The sequence below is a fragment of the Zootoca vivipara genome, chromosome 9 (assembly GCF_965207765.1).
Source record: "Zootoca vivipara chromosome 9, rZooViv2.hap1.1, whole genome shotgun sequence".
NCBI lineage: Eukaryota > Metazoa > Chordata > Lepidosauria > Squamata > Lacertidae > Zootoca > Zootoca vivipara.
Genome location: NC_142592.1, coordinates 70191684 through 70210124, shown reverse-complemented (window position 1 = coordinate 70210124; position 18441 = coordinate 70191684). Strand labels below are relative to the sequence as shown.

The 18441-nt window shown below is 50.8% G+C and overlaps 1 protein-coding gene across 10 annotated transcripts in view; it reads right to left on the bottom strand.

The window, feature by feature from the left end:
- Window positions 1-840: 840 nt before the first annotated feature.
- CPT1B (carnitine palmitoyltransferase 1B) overlaps window positions 841-18441 on the bottom strand; it is a 38805-nt gene continuing 21204 nt past the window's right edge. For all 10 annotated transcript variants that reach the window (XM_060279312.2, XM_088676563.1, XM_088676561.1 and 7 more), the window contains 12 exons: window positions 17252-17359; window positions 15852-15936; window positions 12779-12974; window positions 11050-11235; window positions 10144-10249; window positions 9716-9832; window positions 8380-8544; window positions 6307-6441; window positions 4156-4308; window positions 3835-3948; window positions 2305-2397; window positions 841-1229 (listed from right to left, as the gene is read on the bottom strand). In XM_060279312.2, coding sequence (XP_060135295.2) covers window positions 1140-1229; window positions 2305-2397; window positions 3835-3948; window positions 4156-4308; window positions 6307-6441; window positions 8380-8544; window positions 9716-9832; window positions 10144-10249; window positions 11050-11235; window positions 12779-12974; window positions 15852-15936; window positions 17252-17359 — 1548 coding nt within the window. In that variant the 3' untranslated portion in view covers window positions 841-1139. The remainder of the gene's footprint in view (window positions 1230-2304; window positions 2398-3834; window positions 3949-4155; window positions 4309-6306; window positions 6442-8379; window positions 8545-9715; window positions 9833-10143; window positions 10250-11049; window positions 11236-12778; window positions 12975-15851; window positions 15937-17251; window positions 17360-18441) is intronic.

Below are 18441 nucleotides of genomic sequence, written 5' to 3'. Positions count from 1 at the left end.
CAAGCAGGAAACACCATCAAAGCATTTTTGACATATGGCTGTCAAGCCTCTGCTTAAAGACCTCCAAAGAAGGAGACTCCACCACACTCCTTGGCAGCAAATTCCACTGCCGAACAGCTCTTACTGTCAGAAAGTTCTTCCTAATGTTTAGGTGGAATCTTCTTTCTTGTAGTTTGAATCCATTGCTCCGTGTCCGCTTCTCTGGAGCAGCAGAAAACAACATTTCACCCTCCTCTATATGACATCCTTTTATATCAGACAAATGTCAATCTGCGGAAACCCTGGTGGTCGCTTGCTCCAATTCAGTGGCAAAGTTGGGAAGTTTCCCCCGGGGAAACGGAAGTGCAGGTGAGCCCCCAATGCAAGGTGGTTCCCTATGCCCCTGTTCCACCCCAGCAGCTACATAGCAAGGAGTCCAGGACTCCTGACCAACACCTGGAGCAAGCCTGCGATTTTTCAGGGGAAGATCCATTCTTTGGGCCTTGGCTGGGGCTGGAGAGGGATGGGCCCTGGGAATGCACACACAGCCCAAGAAAGAAGCTGAGGAGGAGCACCCAGCTCCTGCCCACCCGCCCCCTTGCTCCAGGCTCTCCCCTCTTCTGCATCAGGTAACCATATCTCAGCTGCATGGGGCACCCCCTGGCCCTCCTTGCTGCCCCCTCTCCAAGAGCCCAGCGAAGGCAGAAGCCAGAAGGGAGAGATGAAGAATAACCTCCCCCAGACACCCAGAGCAGCTTGCAGATGTGTGCCCCCTTTCCTCTGCCCCCCCATCCCCCCCGTTCCCTCTTAAGAGACACCTCCAGCAGAGCAGCTTAAAAAACAGGCTCACCGCCACGCACCCACAGCCAAAAGTGTTCCTCCTTTATGAGTGACATCGTAAATACACCTTGCCCCACCCTCTTACCCATCTCCCGCCAGCCTCTGGGGTCCTTCTGTGGGGTGCCTCCTCCGGGCAGAGAGGCCTGGGGGCAGCAGCTGGCAGTGGGGCCCAGAAGGACCCTCTTGCTTTCCGCTTGCCAGGAAGGAGCCAGCTCTGCAGCCAGTTGGCCGGGTGTGTGTGTGTGTGTGTGTTCCTTGTGGCTCCGGTCAGAGTGGGCTCAGGACAGAGGCGTCACCGCCATCGGAAGCCCAGTCCAAGCTCAGTCGGCCGCTTTCTTGGCCGGCATTTCAAACAGGGCTGCAATGTCCAGCATGGCCCGGTGGATGTTCTTCCCAAAGCGCTTGGAGTCCTGGGGAAGGAAAGAGAGTTGGGAAAGGTTCGGGAAAGGGCAGTCAAAATGACCAAGGGGGTGGGACTTTAGCAAGCGAGAGGCGACATGATAGAAGATTATGGGATTACTAGTCTCATTCAGCCCGTTAAGAAAACGGGCACTAGAGGTGCGACGGGGCCGCGGCCTTCCCTCCCTTTCTGCACTCGGCCGCGGGTCGTGCCGGGAACGCAATTAAACAAAGCGCTCTCCCGTCGTGTCCCGCGGCCGAGTGCAGAGAGGGAGGGAAGGCCGCGGCCCCGCCGCTCCTCCCACGGGCCAGGTAGGGTTGTCAGGAGGAGGAGGCGGTGGACCAAGATGGTGGCATTGGGCTCCGGGGCTGCGGCCCGGGCTCCCGCCGCCGCGGCCCCAGAGCCCGATGCCGCCATCTTGGTCCGCCGTCACAGGGGAACAGGAGGCAGAGGGTTGAGGGGGGGAGAGAACGCGTGTGTGTGTACGTCCCGCCTCTTCCTCCAGTCCCTGTGTCCGTGGGGCACATGTGCATTAGCGCAAACCCAGGGACACAGGGAATACTGGACGCAGAGACACAGGGACTTTATTATATAGGATGTTTGGCACAGAGAAAGAGTTTTTCTCCCATGTGAAAGTTCAGTGAAGCTGAATGCTGGTAGATTCAGGATGGATAAAACAACTTCTTCATGCCGCACATTAACTATGGAACTCACTGCTGCAGGAAACAGCGGTGCCTTCCCCCCTCCCCCCGAGTTGGATGGCTTTAAAAGAGGATTAGACAAAGTCATGGAGGATCATAAGGCTATGCTCTGTATCAGCAACGCTTCTGAAATAACCAAAGGAGGGGAGAGTCCTCTTGCGTTCGAATCCTGCTTGCAGGTTTCCACTATGAGAACAGGATGCCGGACTAAATGGGCCATTGGCCGAATCCAGCAGGCTCTTTGTATGACAAAGGGTGAGAAGCGCCCATCCTGGCCAGCAAAGGGATGCTCAAAGCACTTTCCCAAACGGGCCTCATCCCCATAGCCCCCAGGAGACCCCAACCCTGCAGACCCTCCCTCCCTCCCTCCCCATGCCTGCTCACCGTCTCAGGGCTGGAGAACTTGCTGGAGACGTGGAAAGTGATCAGGTTCTCTCCAGCAATGATGTAGGAGACGCCATAACCGTCGTCAGCCACCTGCAGGGAGCAGAGGGAGAGGCGCTTAGGCCCACAGCAGAAGTGGGGTGGCCAGTTCTGCACCAGAGAGAAAGCGCAGTAAACACAGAGGGGCAGAAGGGGCTAGTGGAACCAGCAGGTGTCAGAGGCCACCTGCATCTCAACGCCAGCTTCCTGGAGTCTATCAACAACAACAGCAGCAGCAGAAACAATAACTTTATTATTTGTACCCCACCCATCTGACTGGGTTGCTTCCAACATGCATAAAAATATAATAAAACATCAAACATTAAAAGCTTCCCTAAACAGGGCTGCCTTCAGATGTCTTCTAAAAGTCAGATAGTTGTTTATTTCCTTGACATCTGATGGGAAGGGCATTCCACAGGGCAGGTGCCACCACTGAGAAGGCCCTCTGCCTGGTTCCCTGTAACCTCACTTCTCGCAGGGAGGAAACTGCCAGAAGGCCCTCGGAGCTGGACCTCGCTGTCCAGGCTGAACGATGGGGGTGGAGAGACGCTCCTTTGAGTATATTGGGCAGAGGCCGTTTAGGGCAAGGGTCAGCAAGGTTTATCTTGCCTGGGCCGGATCAGTCCCATGGAGATCCCTCCGTGGGCCAGAGAGAGCAGCTTTTCTGCGCCCATGATTTTCTGCGTCTGCGCATGCACGGTTTCCGGCACCATGGAAGCGAGTCCCCGTGCCGCGCTGCATTGGTTTAGCACAGCACGTGAGCGGGGCGGCTCAGTTCGGGGGAGGCCCGTGGGCTGGTCAAACGACCTCTGTGGGCCGCTTCCAGCAGCCCATGGGCCTTAGGTTGCTGACCCCTGGTTTAGGGCTTTAAAGGTCAGCCCCCACACTTTGAATTGTGCTTGGAAACATACTAGGAGCCAATGTAGGTCTTTCAGGACTGGTGTTATATGGTCTCAGCGGCCACTCCCACTCAATAGACTAGCTGCCGCATTCTGGATTAGTTGTAATTTCTGGGTCACCTTCAAAGGTTGCCCCACGTAGAGCGCATTGCAGTAGTCCAAGCGGGAGATAACCAGATCGTGCACCACTCTGGCGAAACAGTCCACAGGCAGGGAGGGTCTCCGATGGAGCTGGTAGACAGCTGTCCTGGACACAGAATGGACCTGTGCCTCCATGGACAGCTGTGAGTCCAAAATGACCCCCAGGCTGCGCACCTGGTCCTTCAGGGGCACAGTTGCTCCATTCAGGACCAGGGAGTCCCCCACACCTGCCTGCCCCGCCCCCCAGAAATGGGCATCCCAGGTTTCCCAGTCGTACCTGGGAATGCCAAGGAGTCAACCTGGAACCTTCTACATTCCAAGCAGATGTTTGAGCTATGTCGGCTCTTCCTTTTAAATACCTCCATTGCCCCCCGCTCCCCTCCACCCACCCTGGGGTACCCCGAAAGCCTTTTCCCATTCTCCCCCAGTCTTTCACACACAAACTACTCACTGGGCCAAAGCCCCCTCCTGAGGAGATGTGGTCCGGATTGGTTTCCAGGTCGAACATTTTGATCTGCTGCTGGGGGGTCTGGCTGGTGGAGAGGCGCCAGGGCTCAGACAGCACCTACGGGTGGCAGGGCAGGGACAGAGTGAGTGGCGGTACCCCCACCCCCACCCACGTCCCTTCAAAAGCTCCTGGGTCAACTGCCTTCGCTGGACATGCAAGAAGTTGCAGGATGCTAGCCGCAGGGAGCCCCGGGCTGCTCACTGGGGCTCAACCTGCCTAGTCCAGCTGGGTGGGGAGGGTCTCAAAAGCCCCGAGCTGCGTCACCTTGGCGAGGAAGGGAGAGTCTACCCCCAGGTAGCGAGAGACAACGTAGAGGCAGAAGAGGTGCCTGTCGATGCCAGACCCCGTCATGGCCAAGCGGTACATGTTCTGGTGCTTCTCAGCCGCCACCTTGAACAGCCGCAGGGACTCGGCCGGCTGCAAGGGGGAATCGTAAAATCAGGGAGAAAGTGGGTGGAAGAAAAAGGTTTTTCATCCCTCTCTCGTAACACCAGAACTCGGGAACATCAACGTTATGATTTTTCTGGAGGACTATACAGATAAATTTTCACACATTATTTGTAGGGATGCCCACAGAGGAGGTATTGATTACCGTAGGTATTACCTTTCCTTCCTCACATCTGTGAGTTCGGCAGTGCATCCCTTTGCAGCTTAGAGGGGGAGCTTTGATAGGCTAGTTTTAGCCTTTTAGTTTAAGTAATCAAGGATGCTTTGAGGCAGACTGTATTCTCCTGGTGCCTATCTAGCAAACATGGCTGTTGGTTTGACTGTGTTGTAAATATCACACAATAATAGTAATAACAACAACAACAATACATTTATTTATTGATTGTTGTTGTTGTTGTTGTTGTTGTTGTTATTCAACAACAACAATAACAATTTAATAGTGTTGCCATATTTCAAGAAGTAAAAATCCGGACACAAAAAGCTGTTGAGCTTTCTTTGGGGAAATTTCAAAATTCTGGACATTTTGCCAATATTCCAAGATCCCCCCCCCCCCAAGACACTAATTCCATCATTGGAATCCCAGACATGTCCAGGAAAATCCGAACATATGGCAGCCCTATATAAGTCTACCTCCCTTCCTTTGCAGATCTTGGGGTAGTTCACTGGTGTGGGGCACCCTACCACCCATGCTGTGGGCCCCGGAAGGATTTTTCTGCCCTGTGAGATATTGTTGCAATCCCTGCCCCCCTCCTGCCCCCAGTGCAAGATTCCAGAGAGGTCCTGGTGCTTCCCCAGAGCACATGTTTCTTTTGGAACGAGGGGCGGTGCAGACTGTGGTATCTTTATAATCACTCATTCCGAACTGCCCATGAGTTAAGGGGTGGAGGCACCCCTCTATTTTTTTTACCTCTGGCACTGAGCCAGTTCCTTTGTTATCTTAATGGCATAGCACCTCACCAGGAACCTAGCCTGGCTATTGCAGGAATTGGAATCCCTGCTTAGAATTCAACCCTTGCTGGATCCTGGAATAAGAATGGTCTCGGCATCAGCCTCCTCTCCCCCGCCCCCCCCAAAAGAACAGCACAGTGGAACCTCAGTTTTCGAGCATCTTGGAAGCCGAGCGATTCAGAACCCGAATGCCAAAAATCCAGATGCGGATGCTTCCACTTTCAAACGCGCCTCGGAAATCAAGGTGCGTTTCTCCATTTCCCCAATGGAACTTGCTGGCTGCCCATTGCGCCTCGGTTGTCGAACGTTTCGGAAGTCGGACGGTCTTCCAGAATGGATTACATTCGGCAACCGAGGGAGCACTGTATATATATTGTTACAGTATATATACAGTGGTACCTTGGTTCTCAAACGCCTCAAACAACTCGGAACCCAAACACTGCAAACCCGGAAGTAAGTGTTCTGGTTTGCAAACATTTCTCGGAAGCTGAACGTGGTCCGTTTTGAGCGTTACGCTTCCAATTTGAGTGATACTCTACCTCTTTGATTGCCACACTTCCGTTTTGAGTGTTATGCTAAGCTCTGTGTGTTTTTGCTATTTGTTTTACATTTATTTGTGTGTGTGGAACCCAGTTCAGCTGCTGACTGATTGATTGTGCAACTGCAGTAGTTCGTTTTTTTGCTTTCATTTTATGGGTCAATGGTCTCGTTAGATAGTAAAATTCATGTTGAATTGCTGTTTTAGGTGTTGTTCTTAAAAATCTGGAAGGGATTAATCCATTTTGCATTACTTTCTATGGGAAAGCGAGCCTTGGTTTCGGAACGCTTTGCTTTTGGAACGGACTTCCGGGCTGGATTAAGTTTGAGAAGCAAGGGACCACTGCATAACAATATATAACGGAGAGAGTGGGAGGGAGGGAGAGAATGTGCAAAGGGGCGTCTGACAGGCAGGAGGGAAGGGGTCTGCAAAGGATGAGGGTTGAAGGGGCGCAGGGAGAGCCTTGCAATGATGAAACTCACACTGCACTTTGCGTTGCACATGCTGCGCACAAAGGCCGTGGACTCGCTGGTGCAGGATCGAACCGTCTCCGTCCTCCCTTCCCTGAAGAGCCGCGTCATGGAGGACTCGTAGGTGAGACAGAAGCGGCCCTTGTCCTGGAAGAAGAGGCAGTGAGGACGTGGGCTGGGGGTCTGGAGAGGAAGCCCACCGGACGGCCCCCATCAGAGCCGGATTTCGGTTCGATGAGGCCCTCAGCTACTGGAGGTAATGGGGCCCTTTCTATGTCCAGCTGTCCTTTGTCAACAACAAATGGTCGCTGTTTTTTGTCTTTAATATATGCTATATGGTAATTTGTGGACCTAATAGGTATCTCAAGCTATTTGCACATTTTGCCCTGCAACCAGTCCATGTAGAATGTAGGCACCCTATAAATAGAAATGAGCAAACCAGGGATATTTTAGGGAGCAGGTAAGGCCCATGACTTACATTATAGGAGCCTACACAACACACAAACACTGTTGCTGTAGGTAGGTTTCCCTTTATTTGTTTTTTATCTTATACAGTGGTACCTCGACTTACGAACGACTCGGCAACCAAATTTTTCGACTTACGAATGGGGCAAACGGCCACGCGCTTACGATTTTTTCAACATCCGAACGGAAACCGCGGCGGTTTTAGATAGCGTTTTCCCGACTTACTATTTTTTCCCGTTTCCAATGCATTCCTATGGGAAATCACGTTCCCAATGGCGCTTTTCGACTTACGAATTTGTCGACCTACGAAGGTGCCTTCGGAACGGATTAAATTCGTAAGTCGAGGCACCACTGTATTTTGGAAATGTACACACAGTATTCCCCCCACTTTAATTTTTCCTAAGCTATAGCTTGTTTAAATCTAGCACTGCTCCCATGCCCCCAACTTTCCAAGGGCACATCCAGACCCCCATCTTCTCCTAAGCCCCTTCTCAAGGCTTTGTGCGCCCCCCTGCCACTTAAAGAAAGGGCACCCAGCTGTAGACGGGAAGAGCTTCCACTAGGCTAGGGGTCAACCCCCCCAATATATTTTTTGGGGGAGGAATACCATACCCCTCCATTCCACAAACTCATCCCTCACACAATTCTATAAAAAGCATTATTCAGAATAGCAGTTTGCACAGCCCACTAAGGGAGAACAACAATAAAATGCAACGCGGTAACATTGCACATTTCTTCAAAATACAAAGCTAGTTAGCTTAACACACAAAACTGGTGAACTTTGATGGGGCCTCCAAGGGCCCTCTAGTCTGACCCTATGCAATGCAGGAGTCACGGCTGAATAATGCAGGGAGGATAGAGAGGGGTTTGTGCCACATTATTTTTGTGTCAAAAAGCCTTGTCCAATACAAGGAAAAATACGATAACTTAAACAGAAAACCTTTAGAAAGGTTTTTTCCTACAAAAGCATTTTATTTTAAAAATCCGATTTAAATTTAACAATCATCTGATTGAAATTTTAAAAATATCTGATTTAAAATGTAAAAATCTGATTGAAATTTTAAAAATATCTGATTTAAAATTTAAAAATCATCTGATTGAAATTTTAAAAATCATCTGGTTTAGATTTTAAAAATCCGATTGAAATTTAAAAAAATCATTCATTTTTATTCACCCTAGTTTGCGTGCTGCAGCCGTGAAGAAACCCCTGCTGCCAACCCAAATCTCTCTCACCATCAAAAGAACACAAGCGAATAAAGGAGTACCAACAGAAACAAAGCTGACATCAAGCCCTACATATATTAAGCAAAACAGAAACACCGTCACCTACTCTCACCCCCACCCACCCTCCCACCCCCTATCTACCTTGTTTTCCTTCTTTCTTCGTAGTGTCTTAACAAATGAAACTGATTTGCAAAAATGATGCATGTTAAAAATATGAGAGACACTACACAGACCTTTGTAATTCAAGAAATCTTTAATAAAAAATATTTTTTTAAAAAAAAAGAGAAACCCCTGCTTTTGCATGTGGCCAGTTGTGCAAAGGTAAGCTCCACACCCTGCACGCCCTTGCCTCCGCCCCCACCTGCCGCCGTTCATTGGGGTGGGGGTGGGGCTTACCCGGAAGTGCGCCAGCTGCAGGGCGATCTGAATGAAGCTGTCCGGGCTGGTCCGGCACTTCTTGATGCGCCCTTTGCCAAAGTCCGTGAAGCAGAAGGAGTGGAAATCCACGTCGTCCGCCAGGGTCCTGGCCACGCGGTACGAAAGCTCGATGGCCTTGCTGCACTGCAGGAAGAAACAGGGGTGGGGGTGAGAGCCCGGAGGGAAGCCCCCCACCCTGCCCCACGCTCTCGAGGGCGAGAAGGGGGCGCAGCACCTCTCAGTTGGGAGCCTGAGAGCAGCATGGACCGTGGCCGTTCTGCAGATGCTCCGCACGGCGCCTGGTGCTCCGCCGGAGCAAAAAGTGGAGATGCAAAGCCTGTGGGTATACGCCAGGTTCTGCCCCACATCTGAAGCCCCTGGGCCTGGGCTAGGCGACTGGAGCACCTTCAGCGTGACCTGATAGCCTGGACTCACAACTGCTCCTTGTGAGCACCAAATTCAGCAGCGGCAGAGATTAACGCGGAAGCAAGTTGTGGAGGTTTAAAAGCATTCCTCATTTCATTACTAACAGCTACTTCATACTCTGGGGTTGCGGCGCTCATCTCGCTCTATAGGCCGAGGGAGCTGGCATTTGTCCACAGACAGCTTCCGGATCATGTGGCCAGCATGACAAAGCTGCTTCTGGTGAACCAGAGCAGCGCACGGAAACTCCGCTTACCTTCCCACCAGAGCGGTACCTATTTATCTACTTGCACTGGACACGACTGGACCTGATGGTCAGAGGCCCCTTTACCTTTTACTTCATACTACAGGGACGTGGGTGGCGCTGTGGTCTAAACCACTGAGCCTAGGGCTTGCTGATCAGAAGGTCGGCGGTTCGACTCCCCATGACGGGATGAGCTCCCGTTGCTCGGTCCCTGCTCCTGCCAACCTAGCAGTTCGAAAACACGTCAAAGTGCAAGTAGATAAATAGGTACCACTCCAGTGGGAAGGTAAACGACGTTTCCGTGCGCTGCTCTGGTTCGCCAGAAGCGGCTTAGTCATGCTAGCCACATGACCTGGAAGCTGTACGCCGGCTCCCTCGGCCAATAACGCGAGATGAGCGCCGAAACCCCAGAGTCATCTGCGACTGGACCTAACGGTCAGGGGTCCCTTTGCCTTTTTTACTTCGTACTACAGAATCTATTCTACAGGCTTGCATGAGTGTTACAGTTCTCACTCAGCCTTCTTATCTCTACAAAGATAAAAAGCGAAACCCACACTGAGTCAGGAAGGGAAGAACAGAAGAGCAGTTTCCGCCGCCCCCCTTCTCAAAATATCAGTCGGGAAGGGTGAAAATGTCGACAAAACCTACCTCCTCAGAAATGTCCCATGTCAAGCGCTGCGGCACAGGGATGTCCGTGTTGGGTACCCCATGGCAATGTCCGCTGCTGCAGTACCCCAGCTGGAACTGGTCTGTGGCCAGCATGAACTGGGGAAGAAGGCAGAAGGGATGAGGGCTGGGGAGGGGGAGGGGAGAAGTTCTTATAGAACAGGCACCCCCAAACTCGGCCCTCCAGATGTTTTGGGACTACAATTCCTATCATCCCTGACCACTGGTCCTGTTAGCTAGGGATGATGGGAGTTGTAGTCCCAAAACATCTGGAGAGCCGAGTTTGGGGGGTGCCTGCTATAGAATCACAGAACTGGAAGGGGCACCCGAGGGTCATCCAGCTCAACCCTCTCTCACAGTTGTTCGCATGGGGGTGTAAAAGGAGGGACCCCTCCCTTCCTGCCTCTCACCTCCCAGAGGTGCCCCATGATGGGCGCGTCGGCCCACGAGTGCTCGGCGTTGGCACCCAGCTTGCCGTTGCGATACACCACCAGCGTGAAGGACTTGTCAAACCACCTGCAGAGAGAACGAGGACCCGCATCAGAACGGGCCCAGGCTGGGGCAAGTCAGGCAGCCACAAGCAGAGCCGGATTGAGGTTGGATGAGGCCCTAAGCGACTGAGCGTAATGGGGCCCTTCATATGTCCAGCTGTCAAGAACAAATGGTCGCTGTTTTTTGTGTTGAATAGATGCTATATGGTCATTGATGGACCTCATAGGTATCTCAAGCCATTTGCACATCACAAAATACGTATTTTATCAAAGCAACTGTTGAACTGAAGTACAATTAAGAAGAAGTATATTAATAGAGAAATAATTCCTAAGCTCTAAATTAACATGATTTTTTTATTCATAACAAACTTAATAATGCAAACATATTGGCGTTTGGCAATAACAAAAGTTCCTTTAGAAACACAATTTACAAGGACTCATCCAGTCTCTAGGAACTTGCTATAACATGAAACAATAATAGGTGTAAATATGTGATGCAAATAATTATAAAGAGCAGAATGTAGGCACCCTATATACAGAAAGGAGCAAACCAGGGATATTTGAGGGAGCAGGTGGGGCCCATAACTTACATCCTAGGAGCCTACACAACACAAAACACTGCTGCCGTATGTAGGTTTTATTTTATTTGTTTTTTAAGGGAAAAAAATTATATGTTGATGTTGAAAATCAGATGCCGCCCAGCCCTAGTGAGGACCACAGTGGTGGTGCCTGGAAGGGAGGTCCGGCTGCACAGGTGGGCAGAGAGAGAGAGAGAGAGAGAGAGAGAGAGAGAGAGAGAGAGAGAGAGAGAGAGAGACCCCTTACCTGTCGTAGCATCGCCCGTGCAGGAGGCTCTTGGAGTAAAGATCCAGACTGTCCTCGTGGTCTCGGGAGAAGCCTTGCTCATCCTCGTCCAGGGTCAGGAAGAAGGCGGCTCTCTCGATGCAGTCCAAGGAGGCCTTGTTCTTCCCTCGGCCAAAGTATTTTTTCCGGGCTTCGGCCCACGGACCCCTGGAAGCCCCAAAAGGAAGAGGAGAGGAGTCAAGTCATCCCAAAGGAGGCTCCTCCGTCTGGGGAATAGCAGGCTAGGCTCCCCTGCAAACCATCAGATCTGCCGTTCTGCTTCACTCATCTCAGGTGTGTTTTATTTGCCACTTAAGCCGATCCTATTATTTTACACCGCTTTGTTATCACGACTGGATAGTTTGATTTTGGTGGGAGCAACTTTAAAAGAGGGGATTTGGCTGGGATTTATCATGGTGTGGCTGAACAAGCATTTTGTGCTGTGCCTCGTGTGTGTGTGTGTGTGTGTGTGTGTGTGTGTGTGTGTGTGTGTGTGTCAAATAGAAGGGGAAGAAGTGGAGGCAGAGAGAGATTTTACTTTCTTGGGCTCCTTGATCACTGCAGATGGTGACAGCAGTCACGAAATTAAAAGACGCCTGCTTCTTGGGAGAAAAGCAATGACAAACCTAGACAGCATCTTAAAGAGCAGAGACATCACCTTGCCTACAAAGGTCCGTATAGTTAAAGCTATGGTTTTCCCAGTAGTGATGTATGGAAGTGAGAGCTGGACCATAAAGAAGGCTGATCGCCGAAGAATTGATGCTTTTGAATTATGGTGCTGGAGGAGACTCTTGAGAGTCCCATGGACTGCAAGAAGATCAAACCTATCCATTCTTAAGGAAATCAGCCCTGAGTGCTCACTGGAAGGACAGATCCTGAAGCTGATGCTCCAATACTTTGGCCACCTCATGAGAAGAGAAGAATCCTTGGAAAAGACCCTGATGTTGGGAAAGATTGAGGGCACTAGGAGAAGGGGACGACAGAGGACGAGATGGTTGGACAGTGTTCTCGAAGCTATGAACATGAGTTTGACCAAACTGTGGGAGGCAGTGCCTGGCGTGCTATGGTCCATGGGGTCACGAAGAGTCGGACACAACTAAATGACTAAACAACAACAACAACAACACCACAAAAAAGGAAAAAGAAAAACTAATAACGACAATTTAAAGCTTTCAAAAAGTTAAAACGGCAATAACAAATCTTATTATTAACGTTATTAATAACATATCATTTAATGATGCTGGTAATTCTATATATTTATTTATGAAATATGTTATATAGTTATTATAATTATTATTATTCCATAGGTCAGAATTAATGGGGGGGGTATTGCTTTTTTAAAATAATAACCTTAACACTTTTTCACGCGTGTTCCTAAAAACCTTATACTCTTGCTACTGTATCTCAATTTTAAATCTTCTTTGTCGTCTTATGACAGGTGGCCTTATAGAAGTTTCCCTAATGTAAAAATCTACACACAAAAACGTATGTATATATGTTGTCTGTCTATGTTTTTAAAGAAAGAAATTAATAAAATCTATTTTTTTAAAAAAAATACGCAAGCATTTATCCCCTGAGATAATAAAAATATATTAAAATAAATTCTATTGGGGGAGAGGGGAGGGGCCTCACCTGCTGAACTGGGTGGGGGGGACCTGACCCAGGAGAGCCCCCCCGCCCCTCCTCCTCCTCCTCCGGCCACAGCGCTTACCGTTCCCCGGCGGTGAGAGCGGCCAGCCGCACCTCGCTGGGATCGGGGGGCGAAGGGTCATCCAGGATGCGCTGGAACTGCATCTCCAGGTCGCAGGGGGAGAGCAGCTTCCCGGCCTGGTAGAGCCACAGCTTGTAGAAGCGGCCTTTGTGGAAGACGGCCAGGTGCCTGCTGTCCGACAGGTGCAGGAGGGAGTCTAGGGGGCGGGAGAGGAGAGCCAGGATGAAAGCAGGCCTTCGTCGTATAGAATTTTTAAATTAAATTTTCTGTTTTACAATTTAAATACAGTGGTCTTCCACTTCTTCTTCTTCTTCAATAGCTCGTAGCTGAGTAAGATTGTCTTCCATAAACACGGTTTTAACAATGAGTCCGTAAGTGGCTGTGGAGGCCAATTCTGGATCCGCACGTCCTTCCACAGTGGGGACATTGGCTTCTGGGCGGGAGTTGACCACGGTGTGGATTTGACAAGCATGCCTTCCTCTTAGCATGTTTCTCCCTTGCGTCCTGAGTTCGAGTGTCTTCAACCCCATATGACACCTTTGGTAAAGGCTGTTCAACAACGCCTTAGTCGAACATCGCAAACCTGAGCGTTCCGTTTTGCAAATGTTTTGGAAGCTGAACGTCCGACCACTGGCGTAGCAAGTGGGTGCGATGGGGGCAGGCCGACCCAGGTGCCACCCTGGAGGGGGGTGACACTCAGCGCACACACACCCCCGCGACTCCCAAGCGGAGCGGCGCTGCTCCAGCACCGTACGGATGATGCCGGGATCCTCTGCTCGTGGCTGCAGCTGGAGCGCCGCTGCCGCTACGTAACGCACATGTGCAGCATCGCTATGTATGTAGTGACAGCGCACATGCGCGCTACATAGCGGCGCCCCACCCCAGGTCCACTGCGTCCAACATGGCTTCTGCGGCTTCCACTTAAGTGCAGGAAACTCCTGCAGCCAGTCGGAAGCCGTGCCTAGGTTTTCAAACCGTTTTGGGTGCCGAACGGACTCCTGGAACAGATTACGTTCAAGAACCAATGTACGACTGTATTCATTTATACAGCCTTAAGATATCAATGACTTCCCTTCTTCTCTTTCCATGGTTCATTTTACATATTACAAATCCTTGCATATTTTGCAAAAACTATACCATTCAGTAGTCCATTATTGCATCCATCAAAACGTATTCACACTGTTGAATTTATCTTAATGCTGCCAGCGTTTTCAGCCGTACACAATTATTTCCCATGTATTCAGTAAACGTCTTCCAATCTTCTCTAAACATGTGTTCATAGAATCATAGAATCATAGAGTTGGAAGAGACCACATGGGCCATCCAGTCCAACCCCCTGCCAAGCAGGAAACACCATCAAAGCATTCTTGACGTATGCCTGTCAAGCCTCTGCTTAAAGACCTCCAATCTTATTCTATAGCTTAAGTCTGCAAACTACGCATATTCTGTCAACTTAAGTTGCCACTCTTCTTCGGTTGGGACCTCACTCGTTTTCTATTTTGGGGCTAACAAAACACAGGCCGCAGTAGTAGCATACATAAATAACCTTTTTTGACACCTGGGAATTTCCATCTGAATTATCCCCAACAGAAAGGACTCTGGGGTGTTTTTTTGGGGGGAGGGGGTAAATACTTTTAAACATTGTTTTCAATTCATTATGAGTCATTTCCCAATACTCTTTCACCCTTTTACATGTCCACCTTTTACAAGAACATTCCCGCCACCTCTTTGCATCTCTGGCATGGGCGTAGGCAGGGGGACAGGAGGGGGCAGTTGACCCCCCCTAGAAGCAGGGCCGCTGGCCAGCCTGCTCCGCTGCCCACTGCCACCCGGTGCCATCTCCCTTCTCCCTGGCTGACTGTGGGGCGGGTGGAGGGAAAGCCCCAGAGCCGCGCGAAGCGTTTGGCTGGCTTTCCCTCCGCCCGCCGGCCCCACAGCCAGCCGGCTAGAGGACGTCTCCCTTCTCCCTGCCTGTGGGGCGGGTGGAGGGAAAGCCAGCCAAACGCTTTGCGCGGCTCTGGGGCTTTCCCTCCACCTGCCCCACAGCCAGCCGGCTAGAAGGGACGTCTCCCTTCTCCCTGGCTAGCTGTGGGGCGGGTGGAGGGAAAGCCAGCTTTCCCTCTACCCGCCACGGCGATCACAGAGGGGGAGGAGGGGATCGGAACAGCCCAATTTTGGGCTGATCCTGGCGCCCCCTCGCCCCTGCTGGTCGCGGAGGGGGAGGAGGGGGTCGAAGCAGCCCGATTTCGGGCTGATCCTGGCCCCCCCTCGCCCCTGAACGACCATGGCTTTCCTTGCCCCACTGTGGCCCCTCCCCCCATGCCTTGGCCCCACCCCTTGCCCCCCTAATTTTGATCTTGGCCACGCCCCTGATCTCTGGCACACAAAGAACAATCACCAGCTTGTGGCAGCAACCACTCCAACGTCCCCCCTATGCATTACCCATGTATAAGACGACCCCCCACTTTTAAGCATAATTTCAAAAGAAAAAAACCCAGTCTTATACATGGGAAAGTACGGTTCTTGCTGGCAAGAGACATTAGACCATGGAATGGACTCTCCCAGAAAATGGTGGACTCTCCTTCCTTGAAGGTAGGAGTTTGAATGCCCACCTGCCAGGGAATCTTTAGCTGGGGTCCCTGTATTGCTGAATCACCCTTGGGGTTCTTCCAACCCCATGATCCTATGGGTGCGCAAACACCCCACACTCCTGTATGTCCAGTTTTCGGCACCGCATCGGCCTGCACAGACTGAAGAGCGCATAGGTGCCGGCTTCCCGTGGCCCTGGGTGCCCGAGCACCCACAAAATTCCCCACAAAGGGGCCACACACACACAAATTTCGGCGCCGGGACTACGCACAATGTGTGGCACCCACGACCCTGGGCATCCACGGTTGCGAGACTAAGCCGGCACTCCTGGGAGAGTGGGCAGAGAGTCCCGAGGGCCAGGTGGAAAAGACCACAAGGCTGTTTTTCCGCAGTGTGCCTGAGGAATTTCAGTGCATCACACCAGTGAGCTCGCAGAGGGCACCTGCCATGCCACCTGCTCCGTGCCACCCTAAAGGCCACCCACCTGCCTCCTCTCCAGGGATGCGGGTCGTGTTGAACATTCTCTCCATCTGGTAGGAACACATGGGGACCAAGCCGAGCGCCATCACCTGGGGGCAAAAGCAGGCAGGGAGGAAGAGTGTTACCTGCTTAGGAGGTTAACCAGTTTCCGGTCCGGCTGCTGGCAAGATTGCTAATGGTAATAACATGAGCCAAAAGTTAACATCACATCTTTAAAAAAATATATTAAAAACTACGGGCTAGGACTTGGGAGAGACCAGAGTTCAAATCCCCCACTCGGCCATGAAAGTCATTGGTTGACCTTGGGGGTTGGCCATGGCCTCTCAGCGTAGCCTACCTCAAAGGGTTGTTGTTGGGGTATAAAATGGAGAGAACGATGAACTCCACCTTGAGCAACTTTGAGGAAAGAAGGAGGGGGCATAAATATATGAGGGGAACTTCCACCTTGAGAAATGTCATGACGTGGTATAAAAATTATTTTAACTTCTCTTGGGATCCTCAGGCAGGACCCTCCAGCGGCACCTGGCAAGAGTTAGCCTGTCTTCCGTCTGGAGAGCCTGTGAATCAGGGGCATGCCTTGCAGGCAGGCAGGCAGAGGGAGTGGAGTGGTTAGAGCAGGAGTCAGCAAACTTTTTCAGCAGGGGGCTGGTCCACTATCCATCAAACCTGGTGGGGGGCTGGACTATATTTTTTTTGGGGGGGAATGAACAAATTCCTATGCCACACAAATAACCCAGAGATGCATTTTAAATAAAAGCACACATTCTACTCATGTAAAAACATGCTGATTCCTGGACCGTCCGCAGGCTGGATTTAGAAGGCGATTGGGCCAGATCTGGCCCCCGGGCCTTAGTTTGCCTACCCATGGGTTAGAGTGTCCGATTAGAGCCCTCTGAGAGACCAGGGTTCAGACCCTCCCACTTGGCCACGAAGCTCACTGGGTGCCCTGGGGTGGGGGCCACTCACTGCCTTCCCTCAACCTAACCCACCTGTTGTGGGGATTAAATGAAGGCTGGGGTCCTGGAGAGACCAGGGTTCAAATCCTCCCCACGCCTGGCAGCGAAGCTCACTGGGTGACCTTGGAGGCCAGTCCCAGCCGCACCTACCTCGCAGGGCTGTTGTGGGGGATTAAACGAGGAGGCGGGGAGAGCCAATTAGGCCGCCTCGCGCTCAAGGTGGAATATAAACGCAGCAAATTCCACATTCATGCTCACCGTTTTTTGGCCAAATTACGTCGTGAAAATTAGGGTGTGCGTTAGATCTGACATTCACCAGCAAATACCTTCCGGGTTTCAAGGTTTTGGAAATGGAGGCACGCCTTGGATTCGCGTAAATAGGGTGACCTCAATTCCCAGGTCCTTCTTTCGGGACCCCCCCCAACCCCCTTCCCTGGCCCTGACTCACGGGCGGAAGGTCCTCGTGCTCCAGGCGTCGTCGGTACAGCATGATGGAGTGGACGGCGTTGGCTGCCCGGGCCGCCTGGTTGTGGGTGGGCGTCACATACAGGAAATCCTGGCCAAGGAAAGAGGGTGGGGTGGGAGGTTCAGTACTGGGACACCTGCCCATAGGAGGGGCAAGGAGCGGGCGGGGGGTGGCGGGAAGAAATCCCCCCCCAAAAAATGATACATTTTTTTCTGTATGCCACAACAGCAGCGAGAATCGTAATAGCGAAGAATTGGAAGATACAAGAATTACCAACATCGGAAGATTGGCAAATGAAGATGGTAGAATTTATGGAACTTGCTGAACTGATGGGGAGATTGCGTGACCAGAGAGAAGAGTCAGTGGAAGAAGAGTGGAAGAAATGTATTTAAAAAGATATTGCAATACAGTGGAACCTCGGTTTATGAACACCTCGGTTTACGAATTTTCGGTTTACGAACGCCGCGGACCCGTCTGAAACGGATTAATCCACTTTCCATTACTTTCAATGGGAAAGTTCGCTTCAGTTTATGAACGCTTCAGTTTAAGTACTCCGCGGACCGTCTGGAACAGATTAATCCACTTTCCATTACTTTCAATGGGAAAGTTCGCTTCAGTTTATGAACGCTTCAGTTTATGAACAGACTTCCGGAACCAATTGTGTTCATAAACCGAGGTACCACTGTATTTGAAATTTTGAAATTTATTTGGAAGTTGTTATGGGCTGTAGGTGTAGAAGTAGAGAGTAGTATTTTAGGAAATAAATGGCAATGGAATCAAGAAATTAATGGTAGAAAGTTAAGGTAAGGATAAAATATGGTTAAATTTATGAGTTTTAGAAAACTGCTAGAGATGTATAATGAAAATCAGATAGGGGGGATTTGAGGAAGTCATCTTGAAATGTTTAGGAAATTAGATTTGAAAATGAGAATGTATGTATGTTTATGTTGTTTTGTTGGATTTGTTATTTGTATTGCAGTGTGGTGTGTGTATGTATTTGTTATGTGTTATTATAAAATGGATAAAAAAATATTTTTAAAAAAGGAACGGGGAGTGGCGGGGCTGGAGACCTCCTGTGCTCTGTCCACTCAGTTGCCAGATTCTGGCCAGTGGGATGGAGACCTGCCCCACCTCTAGGCAGCCTCCAAAGCCACCACCCCCCACAAAACACC